At 41.4% G+C, this 13,429-nt stretch overlaps 1 protein-coding gene across 1 annotated transcript in view; it reads right to left on the reverse strand.

The window, feature by feature from the left end:
- rrp12 (ribosomal RNA processing 12 homolog) overlaps positions 1 to 9,685 on the reverse strand; it is a 39,384-nt gene extending 29,699 nt beyond the window's left edge. Inside the window, exons 1-7 of the mRNA XM_084076965.1 lie at positions 9,485 to 9,685; positions 6,781 to 7,010; positions 5,196 to 5,279; positions 4,181 to 4,257; positions 3,072 to 3,177; positions 2,106 to 2,222; positions 398 to 536 (exon numbers count right to left, since the gene is read on the reverse strand). Coding sequence (XP_083933091.1) covers positions 398 to 536; positions 2,106 to 2,222; positions 3,072 to 3,177; positions 4,181 to 4,257; positions 5,196 to 5,279; positions 6,781 to 7,010; positions 9,485 to 9,623 — 892 coding nt within the window. The 5' untranslated portion in view covers positions 9,624 to 9,685. The remainder of the gene's footprint in view (positions 1 to 397; positions 537 to 2,105; positions 2,223 to 3,071; positions 3,178 to 4,180; positions 4,258 to 5,195; positions 5,280 to 6,780; positions 7,011 to 9,484) is intronic.
- Positions 9,686 to 13,429: the final 3,744 nt, after the last annotated feature.

Raw genomic sequence — 13,429 nt, forward strand, 5'->3', positions numbered from 1 at the left:
ATGTAAGTTGCCTTGATGGCATCGTAATGGCTGAGTTTACACTTGGTTGCATGCTGAAAATAAACGATCTACAAGCTCAGAACGCGTTGTGGTGCGACGCGTTGTGAGCTTTGCAGAGCGCAACGCCCGAACGCAACCAGAACATAAAAAGGTATATTTTAGTATAGTTTTTATTTGCTGACGAAATTGCCAATATATTTGGTCTTAATTTGAGTCATCATAGCTTAGTTTTTATTTAGTTTTCGTCAATGAACAAAGGCAGTCGTCAAACTTTTTCGTCATAGTTTTAGTCGATGAAATCAACAGTGCACACCACATAAATTACTACTTGAATACAACTCTGTGATGATCATATCAAACATCTCCAAAAAAAGGGGAGAGCATATTCTCCTCTCACCCCCGGCCTGCTCCATCTCTTTGATGCAGAACTTGGCGGTGGCCATAGCAGCTGGGTGATGGGAGGGGGCGTTCTCTCTGAACAGGAAGTCACTCCCCCGGAGGACCGCGCACACACCCACCTGGGCGGCTTTACGCACCTGGTGGACAGGATGAGACCAAACACAATAAAAAAAAAGGACGCACAAGTTTCACCATCGCCTTTTGTGATGACCTTGGAAAAAAAGCAGAGTCACAATTACACAGTCTTGCATAGCAAGATCTCTAGATGTCTAGTGACATCTAAATTCAATGCAGCTTGTTACAACTCGGTGGAAACCAATTTGGAGATTGAGAAATAACTGCATCGTAGAACCAATGCAAAGACTTTGGTGAGGTCCTTCATGTCGGGAATGTAATATGATTCGTTTTCAAAGAAAGTAATCGTACGTTCTGCCATTCTCGGCGCTGACCGTAGTCTACTCTCTACAGCACGGGTCTTAAACGTTTTCAGGCCAAGGACCCCCTAGCTGAGAGAGAGATGAAGCAGGGACCCCCTCTATATTGGATAAAATTGTGTTTCAGATTAAACTGTTTTTTTTTTACTTGGTCTGCTGTTTTTTTCCCTCAACACCTATTACTTCTTTGCCAAAAATAGCTGATCTACAAGCCCACAACGCCTCGCAGCGCGAGGCGTTGTGAGCTTGTAGATCTGCTATTTTTTGGCTAAAGTTCTCCTCAGAAAAGACATGCTAGGATTCAAGTGGTTAAGGTAAAACCAAAAAAAATCATACCACAAAAAGATTTGGCGGACCCCCTGTAGTAACTCTGAGGACCCCCTAGGGGTCCCGGACCCCCCCGTTGAAGACCCCTGCTCTACATTGAATCGTAGACGTCATCAGACTTATCCGCAGGCGCAGGGATCTCCGATCGCCTGGTTGTGCGAGACTACAGGCACATTTACATTACATTACAGTCATTTAGCAGACGCTTTTATCCAAAGCAACTTACAATAAGTGCATTCAACATAGGTAGAGAACGAAACTACTAATCAACAGAAGTCTTAAGTGCATTTCCTGCAAAAACAAGCAACCAAGAGTATACCTAGCGCTAAGATAAAAGTGCTATATATCAGCTACATACTTTCTTAAACAGATGAGACAAAATAGCAAAATCAAATGAGCACGAGCTAATACAAAAAGTGTATCGACTAAACAAGATCCAATAAAACAGTACAACAATAAAACAAGAGTTCGTACAACTAGTTAACAACAAGTAAGCCAGGCACAGAGGAAGGGTAGTGTTTCCTGAAGAGGTGGGTTTTCAGCCTGCGGTGAAAGATGGGCAGTGACTCTGCTGTCCTGACATCAGTGGGGAGTTCATTCCACCACTGTGGGGCCAGAACAGAAAAAAGTCGTGACCGTGTCGATCGACCCGAAGGACCCTTGAGTGAAAATCAGTCGCCCCCCGAGGTGGCAGACCGAAGTGGTCGGGCAGGGGTGTAAGCATCGACCATAGCCCGGAGGTAGGAAGGAGCTGTTCCTTTCACTGCCCTATAGGCTAGCACCAGGGTTTTAAACTGGATCCGAGCTGCTACGGGGAGCCAGTGTAGAACTTAACACAAAATGTTTCATTAGCCGGCGTCCTCCATCGCAGTGGTTCTCAACCTGTGGCACAACGAACACATTGGAGTGGACAGTACATGAGAAGAGGAACAGGAGGAGACGGACCTTGGGCTTGCTGTGCACTGAGAAGCTGAGCAGACCGTGGAAAGCCTGCAGGGTGGAGGGGTACATCCACACCGACGCATCCTGCTTCCTCAGCAGAGTGGCCAGACAGGACAGAATCTGGATAAGACACATAGGTTAATAAAACACTAGGGGTGCAACGATACGTTTTAACAACGATTCGATATGTATCAGGATACTTGGTTGTCGATACGATACAGGTTAATTTAGAACGATACGATACATGAACGATACAGGACAGGTTCATTTAGAACGATAAGATTCGATTCAATGATTTAAAATCGATACAGTAACTATTTATTTACCCCAAAAATATGTGTGAAAAATAAATATCTGGATACTGGATATAAAGCCCTCCTTCTCTTTTTTCTTCTTAAAAGTACTTAGTATTGATAAAATAGATTTTTTCCATTGCAAAACGGTTCGATACGATATTTTGCTGTTTGCATATCGATATAGTAGATCGTTGAAGATTCAAAACGTTTTTTTCGATGCAGTTACTATATCGTCACACCTCTATAAAACACACATGTTTTGTTCCACAGAACTTAAAACACCTTATAACACAAAATGTTTCATTAGCCGGCGTCCCCCATCGCAGTGGTTCTCAACCTGTGGGTCGGTCCCTGGAACAGAATATGTTGAGATGGTCGGCCAAATACATATGATTTTGGGGGTCGTTGACATTAAAGTCTGAGAACCACTGATTATAGCGACGTACGTTTTTTTCAAAAAACTGTTTTTAGAAGACATTTGTAGAATCCCCCAGAAGCAAAGATTTGAGTTCCAAATGTTTGCTTTAGAAATACTATATACGTATATTCAAAGATTTGCACATATTTTCACAATTTATTTTCAAAAATAGCAGATCTACAAGCTCGTAGCGCCGCACTGAGTGCGGCGCTACGAGCTTGTAGATCTACTACAGACACAGAAACATCCACTCACCCATCGGAGGGCAGGAGCAGCGTCAGAACTGGCCAGCTTGGACATGACGTCCATCAGAGCTTTAGCTGTGTCTGAGAACTTAGAGACCAGAACTGGAGCTGGGACCCTGGAAGGCAAACATTAAAATGTAACAATACATTTATATATTGGTTTTTTTTTTCGGGGTAAATCTCATATAACCAAAACTGATACTTTTCAGGATTAAAATGAAAAAGTAGCAGAGGATCACCAAGCTAAAAAAGATCTGCTACTTTTTGATGCTTTTGTGAGGCTGTGGTATGATCAAGGTATGATAGGGCGTTAATATACAAAAAAAACACAGTCAATTAAAACATGGATACACATTAAATCTCCATTTCTGATGACAGTAGTTTTATTTATTTTTAAATACAGTCTTTGCAGCACTAATCCACTGGTTTTCAACGTGGGGGTCCAAGCAAAGACCCCCAGGGGTCTTCGCCTAAATCAGTGGTTTTCAACCTTTTTTGCGTCAAGGACCCCCAAATTGACACACATTAGCCCAGGGACCCCCATTTGAAAAGTTATGCCAGTGACCCCAATAAGAGACGATTTTTACGGCTCTAGCAGGGATTCTCAACCATTTCAATTTCAAGGACCCCCAGTTTAACATGCATTAAGGCTACAGACCCACATTTAATGGCATTTCTATCTCTGGGACGCCAACTTTTATTATAAAATCAATGTTAATTTAACTCTGAGAGTGTACAAATGGAACCAAATGGACCCGTTAGGGTCCATTTGGTTCCATTTGTCACACTCTCAGAGTTACAGACCCAAAAGGGTCCATTTGGTTCCTATCTATCATTTAGCTGGGGACCCCCTGGAACTCCCTCAAGGACCACTGGTGGTCCCCAGACCACTGGTTGAAAACCACTGGCCTAAATAACAAATGGACCCATACCGTTCTGTAACTGTAGAAATGGAACTAAATGGAACCTTACATTTGGTTAAATATTGCAGGGTTTTACAGTGTAGATTTTGAGTCAGAGATTGATAAACTTGGTATAAAATGGGGGTACGTACGGCGTGGGGTAACGGGGTCCTTGAAAATTTGCAATAAAAACAAGGATGCTAATCAGCACACTGACCGTTTCATAGCGAGGTTAAGCAGGTACCCCACAGCGGCCTGCGACTCCCCGGAATCTACAGCCTCCAGGGTGGTCATCTGGAAAGGAGCCCCCACACACACACACACACACACACACACACACACACACACACACAGTGCATTCAGACACACGGTCACACTATTGATTTGAACTGGACACATGGTCACATTTTGACCATGTCAAACTTAGCCTGGGATCAATACCATGTTTGGGTTTCTGATCCGGTCGGAGCGGAAACAACGTTACATCATCAGGCGACCGGAACCAACGACCGGCATCTCCAAAACGATTCTCCTAGTTTAACCCATTAAGACCTGGATCTGTGTCATTTTTAGATTTGAGCTAAAAAGCATTATTTTACACTTATGCTATTCAAAAACAGCAGATATACAAGCTCATAGCGCGGCACTGAGTGCCGCGCTATGAGCTTGTAGATCTGCTATTTTTGAAAAATCGTGAAAATGTGTGCAAATCTTTCAATATATATTATTTTAAAGTGAACATTTGTAACTCAAATCTTCGTTTCTGGGGGGTCCCTGGAACAAAATATTTTGATGGGGGTCCGCGGCCAAATACATATCATTTTGGGGGTCCTTGACATGAAAAAGATTGAGAACCACATATATAGAAACATACGTTCTTCAGAAAACTGTTGGTATTTAGGAGACATGTAGAATCGGCTTCAGGTCTTAAAGGGTTAAAATGTGTTTAGTTTGGTATGCTCGTTTCCTATAATAATGGTTTGATATGTACATTTTCCATTCTAACTCGTAGTGCGACTAGCGAGACTAAACTAATTGATTCTCAGTACGTGGGGATCAAAAACAATGTGACGCCAACCAGAACCCACCACCGGAACCACAATTATTTTTTTTCTAAACCGGATCACACAGCTAGTCTTAGAACGAATACCAGGCTTTCCTCTGAGGTGGAAAGGCTGCTGATGCGAGTTTATGTCAAACTGAACACAACAATATTATATGTCACTACTCACCAGAGCAGCAAAGTACTCCGTCTCCGTCTCTTTCCCTCCCTGAGCACGGATCACTTCAGTAACGGCTGCCAACACGGCACAGATCTGTGGAACACATCAAGGATCCCATTAAGAATTAAGACCTGGAACTGTGTCATTTTTAGATTTGAGCTAAAAAGCATTATTTTACACTTTGGGCAATCCAAAAATAGCAGATCTACAAGCTCATAGCGCGGCACCGAGTGCCGCACTATGAGCTTGTAGATCTGCTATTTTTGAAAAATCTTGAAAATGTGTGCAAATCTTTGAATACATATAAACCGCTCACCGATAAAAATGATATATAACACTTTACTGATTGGTATTAGTAAAGGGGAGATATAATGGCCCAAATTCAAGTTTCCTTACATTTTGTGAGCGGTTTATATTTTTAAGCGAACACTTTTTAACTCAAATCTGTGCGCTGGGGGTCCCTAGAACAAAATATTTTGATGGGGGTCCTCGGCCAAATACATATAATGTTGGGGGTCCTTGACATGAAAAAGTTTGAGCACCACTGATATAGAAACATACGTTTTTCAGAATACTGTTGAGATTTAGGAGACGTGTAGAGTCGGCTTCAGGTCTCAATGGGTTAAGAGTTAAGACCTGAGGCTGATTCTAAAAATAATATCCTATCAGATAATGTCACCTGTTCTAAATCTTTGCCAACTCAAGTATTTCAGACTCACAACACAACTCTGTCTTTCAAATGATTGATTTTGGCAACAAAAATAAATAAACCTGAAACCTTGCTAAAATTTAGGGTCATAGGTCATAGATGAAGTCCCAGATCCACATGGAAGCCATGCTGTTATCCGACCCTGTCTTTTTTTTTTTTTTTTTTTAATTTTTATCCCACGATTTTGTAACCCTTTTTACACCCGGTGCCAATTTGCTAAGTGATCCTGGGCACTACACCCCCCCCCCACCAGCCTAGGGAGGCCAGGGCCGAGCTCATGCCTCCTTCAATGCATGAGAGTCAACTGACCTTCTTGTCACCTGACAGGGGGGAGTTTCCCTGGTTGGACGTAGCACGTGGAAGGAACACGTTATTCTAACCAGTTCCCTTCCCCTCCATCAGGCGCCCCGGCTGTCATGGGGGAGGCAGTATAGTGACCAGGAGTATAACATCTTATCACCATATTTTGACTTTTTTTCCACATAAATTAACGCCCTACTTGATCATACTACAGCGTCACACAAAAGCAGCAGATCCACAAACGCGTTCACAACGCGCTTTGAGCTTGTTGATCTGCTACTTTAACGTTTTTGAATTTGAATCCTAAAAAGTAACAGTTCTGGACGGTTTCCACCCGACAAAGACGAAAAGCACTTGAAACCCTACTGTTCTACTCACATACCATTGAATACGTTATTAACCACATGAACCCTAGCGTCCTTAGTCATGGGACAAACATTCGGCAAAAATAACAGATCTACAAGCTCACAACAACGCATCTTTTTGTCAAAAAGAAAAATGAACTGTGGGCAACAAAGTATACAGTGGGGGTTTAAGTGGTTAATTGAACTCAGCTGGCTCCACATTTGAAGACGTAAAACCCACCTCTTTGTGAGCGGCTGAGTTGGACTCCCAGTAGCGCTGCACCTTCCTGAAGGTGACGTTGGTACAGTCCGACAGACCGCTGAGGAACGTGCCGGAGGTCCTCTGTGAAAGTGCCTGTTCATCCGGGTCCTCGTCCATACGGGCATCTCCACGGCCACCCCGCTCCAGGGGTCCTGGTGCCTGCAGGTCATTGTGTAGCTTGAGAGCGTCAACCGTCAGGTCACTCTTTCCTACGGACAGAGATAAAAGATAAGGCTAGTGGGAACTGGGAATACGATATCAATAAGATATCATTTTAACATTGGCCATCATCTTTAGCTCAATTAAGTTACAAAGTGCTTTAAACACAAAAAGAAATACAATTACGGTATACAAGCTTAAGGAACAAGTGAACGCCTTGTGATGCAATGCATCGTGAGCATGTACTGTAGATCTGCTATTTTCACTATTGTAGAAAATATTTGATTAAAAAAAATATTTTTAATCATTTCATATTTTAACATTTTTTCCTATAATGACATGCCTAGAACAGGCATATCAGCAGGCGTGTTAGGTCATGTTGTCCACTAGAAAACAAAACACTGACGTGTTTTCCTAGCATCAAGCTGATGTAAACATTAATTGACTGAAGGATAGGAATATAATGGCTTTGGATCATAGATGTATTTTGACTTTTACTTTCTTATCTATATGCAATTGTCAAAATGAAATACATCTAGTCTTGATCCAAGGCTAGCCTAGGAATATAATATAAATCCTAGAGGGAGGGAGTAACAAGACAGGTGGGCACTAAGGTCATCTGGGCACCATATTTTTGGGATGACTGGGCATCTGGAGAGGTGGACACTAGGGACAACTGGGTGACAAACCCATCTGGGCACTGGGGACATGTGGGCACTTAGGGGTGGAGATAAGATAACTGGGCACCTGAATTAGGATTCGTGTCCACAAGTGGTTTTTAACTTTACATAGCATGCTGCTTTGTTGTTGGTAAGTGATATTTAACTCACTGTTCTCTAAACACCACAACAACGAGGTCAAAAATACAGATTTTATTTTCTTGCCAAAATATTGCTGAGGTCAAAAGTACATTATAACAGAGTTTCAAAATAAGTACAATATAAGAGTGCATTTGCCAAAATAGACGTACTGTTAAAAAAAACTAACAAATTGGGAAAACACAGCTTAACAGTACACTATGAAATGATAGAAAGGAATGGAGATAAATAGTAGCCTACTGTGAAAAACAGAGGGGAAAGAGTTACTTTACTAAAATAAATTGCTGAACTGAATGCTAGGATAGAGAAAGCATAGCAGAACAGTACAACATGAAATGATAGAAAGAATTAGCCCAGTTAGTCAGGTGCCCCCAGCTTTCTCCACCCCTAGTAAGTGCCCACAATGTCCCTAGTGCCCAGATGGTTTTGGTGCCCACCTGTCCTGTTACCTGTTATCCTACGACTAGATTGGTAGGCACTCTGAGGCAGACAATATACAGAGTCATTGCATACTGATACTGGGATGTGCCCCCCCCCCCCACATTGATTTGACTCTAACAAGAAATACATTGGTAATACATGGTTTAAAAAAGAAACTTAAGGAAGCAACAATCAGAAAGGAAATTCGATTGTTAATATGTTTAGGTATTTTCGGACAGACATGTTAATGTAAACGTTGTTCTCTAAGTTTGTGTTTTTGTTTACTAACTATGTTGTGCTGCATTTTATGATTTGTATTGTGATGGGGTTTTTTTGCCTGGACCTCAGGAAGACTAGTCTCCACTAAGGTGTACTAATCCTTAATAAACAATAATATGAATGTATTAATGTACATTTAGACCATTGGTTCTCAAAGTGGGGTCCGGGGACCCCCAGGGGTCCTTGAGGGAGTTCCAGGGGGTCCCCAGCTAAATGATAGATTAGGCACCAAATGGAGCCTTAAGGGTCTGCAACTCTGAGAGTGTACAAATGGAACCAAATGGACCTAACGGGTCCAATTGGTTCCATTTGTACACTCTCAGAGTTACATTGACATAGATTTTACAATATAGATTGCGGTCCAATTGATAGAAATGCCATTAAATGGAGGTATGTAGCCCTAATGCATGTCAAACTGGGGGTCCTTGAAATTAAAATGGTTGAGAATCACTGCTAGAGCTGTGGAAAAAGTCTTCTCTTATGGGGGTCCCTGGCATATCTTTTCAAATGGGGGTCCGCGGGCTAAGAACTGTCAGTTTGGGGGTCCTTGACATGAAAAAGTTTGAGAACCACTGATTTAGACAGCTGACTAGCTCTGGTCCATAGCGTTACTCCTTCTAAGGTGCTATGGAGAGCTATATAATAATATTTATATATTATAATAATGACATTCATTCTGACATGATGACAAACTATAAATATAATGTTGTGCTTCAGACACACACATCAACACCAGCTCTCTCTCTCTCACACATAACGTTATAACAGGACAACTCATGCTTTATAAAGTACAACTTCAACACCAAAACCAAACAGCTGCACAAACTTTACACACAACTTTATATGAATGTTCAGTAAAAACCCTCCAGCGTTAAAAAGCTTCAAACATAAAGCAGCCACTGCCAGGCAGAGGCAGAGCTCTGACTGTCTGCTATGCTAAGCTAATGCTAACGGTAGCACAGAGACCCACGTGTGATGAGGACTGGCTCACAGCGGGCTCTTCTTACCACTCGGTCGGCTGAAGTAGCGGCTCTTCGCGGCCTCTCTGTGGAGGCTGGTCCTCGGGTTAGAGTCGCTGCTGTGGCCCTTCCTCCACCGCTTCAGCTTGGACGACGTCCCGGACTTTAATTTACCACCTTTCACCATTTTGTTATAAAGTATAATAATAATAACAACAACAATCCTCCCCGTTCTCTCTCTGTACTGATGGCACTCTGTTTGTCGCGCATCAGATGACGTCACTTGCAGATCAGTGTTGTTGCCAGGTTTTGGGAGAGAAACAAGCAACTAGGTCTATGAAAACAACTTGAAACATTTTAATAACACCCTGTGGCATAACATATGTTCAGATGGGGTTGTCTTGATTGATTGATTGATTGATTGAATACTTTGTTGGCAGTTTGCAAAACAAAAAAAACCCATTGGGGTCCTGTGTACTCAATTCATAGAAATGTCTGCAGACAAATAAACATTCAGGAAACAAGCCCAGATAAGCAACTACACTTTAGGAACGCTTATAATAAGCAGACATGGCAACACTGATCCACGTGTCTGGTCTCTGCTTGTTATTTAGTGACCAGTAGAGGGCGCTGTCTACCCAAAAGAGACACTACAGCTTGGGGAAACTAAAGCTGTTTATGCCCACTGATCAGTGGTGTAAAGTAACTAATTACACTTACTCAAGTACTGTACTTAAGTACACTTTTGAGGTAGTTTTACTTTACTTGAGTATTTCCAATTTCAGATCTACAATAGACAAGTATTGTCTATTATAATTACATTCTGGCTGTAATTATCACAAAATATGCTATTAAGCTGAACTGTCTGAAGTGTCCACATCCCTCCTATGAGACACAGACCAGGTACAAGCAAATGGAACAATTTTATCATGAGCATTAGTGAGGACCAATTATATGAAGATAGGTTGAAAATGGGTGAAGATGTCCTTTAACAGTACAGGTAAGTGCTGTCAAAAGGTTATGCTAAGGATGGCCCCAGGGGCTTGTTTCCATTGTGGAACCGTCCATTGTACTCAATTAACGACGCAGGTCCCTTTGTACGCTCTGAGTTAAATGAACACAAATAATTTCACTGTGTATATAGAATAATTGCTCTACAAGAAAACAGCTGTAGAGAATATTTTTTATTTTAATTTACAATTCAGTCAAGCATCATATTGCGCATAAGAAACTATAGCATTTTTATATCTACATTGGGTTGATAAAATAAATCAGAACCACCATAAATCTGCTCCTTTGGACCCTTTTAAAAAAAAAGGTTATGCCTTCAGCGTTACACTTGACACTGAAAATACACAAATGTGATTTTAAAATACACCACGTGTGTCTATTATACACTGTAGGTAAATGTACATATTTACAGGCACGCCACGAAAAAAAAAAGGAAAATAATCACCCTCCTACACCTGGAAATTAGATCAGTGGTTTTCAACCAGTGGTCCGGGGACCACCAGTGGTCCTTGAGAGAGTACCAGGGGGTCCCCAGCAAAATTAGTTCATAGCATCACAATAATTTTTAACCACTTAGCTTTGGCTATTCAAAAATAGCAGATATACAAGCTCAAAGCGCGGCACCGAGTGCCGCGCTATGAGCTTGTAGATCTGCTATTTTTGAAAAACCTTGAAAAACTGTGCATATCTTTGATCATTTATATTTTTTTAAGCAAAAATTAACTGATGTCTTTTCTTCTGGGGGGTCCCTGGCACGAAACATTTTCAAATGGGGGTCCACGGCCAAATGTATATCAATTTAGGGGTCCTTGGCATGAAAAAGGTTGAAAACCACTGAATTAGATGATAGAAGTCACCTCGTCTCTGACGGGTGGAAACCTCATAAGTCCAAAACTGTTACTTTTCAGGATTCAAATTCAAAAGTACAAGCTCAAAACACGGCACTATATTTTTGACGCTTTTGTGTGACGCTGTAGTAAGCCTGTCCCCGACTAAGGATTTCTATGGTCGAATCTGATCGGCCAAATGTTGCCTATAGTCGATTGACCCATTGAGACCTGAAGCCGATTCTACATGTCTCCTAAATCTCAACAGTTTTCTGAAAAACCCATGTTTCTATATCAGTGGTGTTCAATCTTTTTCATGTCAAGGACCCCCAAAATGATATGTATTTGGCCGCGGACCCCCATCAAAATATGTTGTTCCAGGGACCCCCCAGAAGCAAAGATTTGAGTTACAAATGTTCACTTTAAAAATGTATATATTCAAAGGTTTGCACACATTTTCACGATTTTTCAAAAAATAGCAGATCTACAAGCTCACATCGCGGCACTCGGTGCCGCGCTATGAGCGTGTAGATCTGCTATTTTTGAATAGCCAAAGTGTAAAATAATGCTTTTTAGCTCAAATCTAAAAATGACACAGTTCCAGGTCTCAATGGGTTAATAGTCGACTAATGCAACACCAAAAAAATAAAAAAATATATATATTATATTACATTTTTTTGGCATGATTGGACTGAGCTTGTCAGTGGAAGCAGTCTGATTCAACTGACAATCTCTCAGTCGAATCATACAAAAAGATGTTATGCAATAGAGGAACATTCCATTTGATGCTGTAGGGGTGCTTAATGTCTGATTTAACATATACTTGCTTGGTTTCTCCCAATAAATCATGATGTATATCCTATTTTTGGCAAACTATTAGTTAATTAAAATAACAAACTAGACCAATCTCTCAGTCAAATGAAAAAAAAAAAAGAAGAAAAAAAAGATTTTATTACATTTTTTTCATAATTCAACTAAGAGATTGGCAGTCGACTCAGACTGATTAGTCGACTATTCGAATAATGGAGGTCAGGCCTACACTGTAGTATGATCAAGTATAGGGCGTTAATTTACGGGGAAAAAAACACAAAGAGTTTCTGGCGCGACAGCAACGATAAAAAGGGTAGAACAGATAGATTTTCTTCATCAGGATGTCCAGGCTTCACTCAGGATTCACACAAATCCCGAGTGGACACTTACAGGTGTGTAACTCTGAGAGAATGTACCAAATGGAACCAAATGGACGCTTATATACCATACATGGGCAACTGGCAGCCCTTCCTGCTCACTTAATGCGGCCCGCAGGTTAATATCGGAATAGTGATATATTATTGATTTCAGCTGTTTACAATTCCAAACATGACCCGCTTTAATTACGTCCAATGTATTTGTATTTAAGTTCATAAAGCTAACATAAGTATAACTAAATGCAATTTTATTTAAAGTCATTTCAGAAATGACATAAAAATGAAACTTTTCAGGATTCCAATTTAAAAATATTAAAACAAAATAGCAGATCTACAAGCTCAAAACGTGTCGCACTGCGACACGTTTTGAGCTTGTAGATCGGCTATTTTTGCTGCATTTGTGTGACATAGAATGGCCCGACAGTATATGCAATGTGGCCCTCTGGAGTGAGTGTGGTAGTGGCCCTCTGGACTGAGTGTGGAAATATAGTGGCCCTCTAGACTGAGTGTGGAAATATAGTGGCCCTCTCCATCATCAATGTTGCATCACCCCCCTGGCTTAAACGGATCCAATGTAGTTCCATCTGTAACCGTCTCAGAGTTACATGAACACTCAGGACTTTACTGTGCATGTTGCCACTGAGCAATAGTGCAAAAGTCAAACACACACGACCAGGGGAGAAGAACACGTAAACAAAACAACGTAAGCGTAGGAGAGATTTATGTGGTTTTCACTGGTCCACAGCGGTTAACTCGGGGATCTGCAGGGTTTTTTATCGGGGGGAAGATGAGGCCATTTAGAGGGGGGGGAGGGGGGGGGGGTACAGGTAAACATACAAAAGGTGCGATAGAAAAGCGAACAAACATTTTAAGAAAAACAAGAGAAAGTACACAAAATGTACTGTAATTGCAGTATTACCCCACACGGGGTATTAATAGCCCCAGTGGTTTAGCCCGAGACCCAGAAA

The sequence above is a fragment of the Gymnoscopelus microlampas genome, assembly GCF_963454915.1.
Source record: "Gymnoscopelus microlampas genome assembly, chromosome: 13".
NCBI classification, from domain to species: Eukaryota; Metazoa; Chordata; class Actinopteri; order Myctophiformes; family Myctophidae; genus Gymnoscopelus; species Gymnoscopelus microlampas.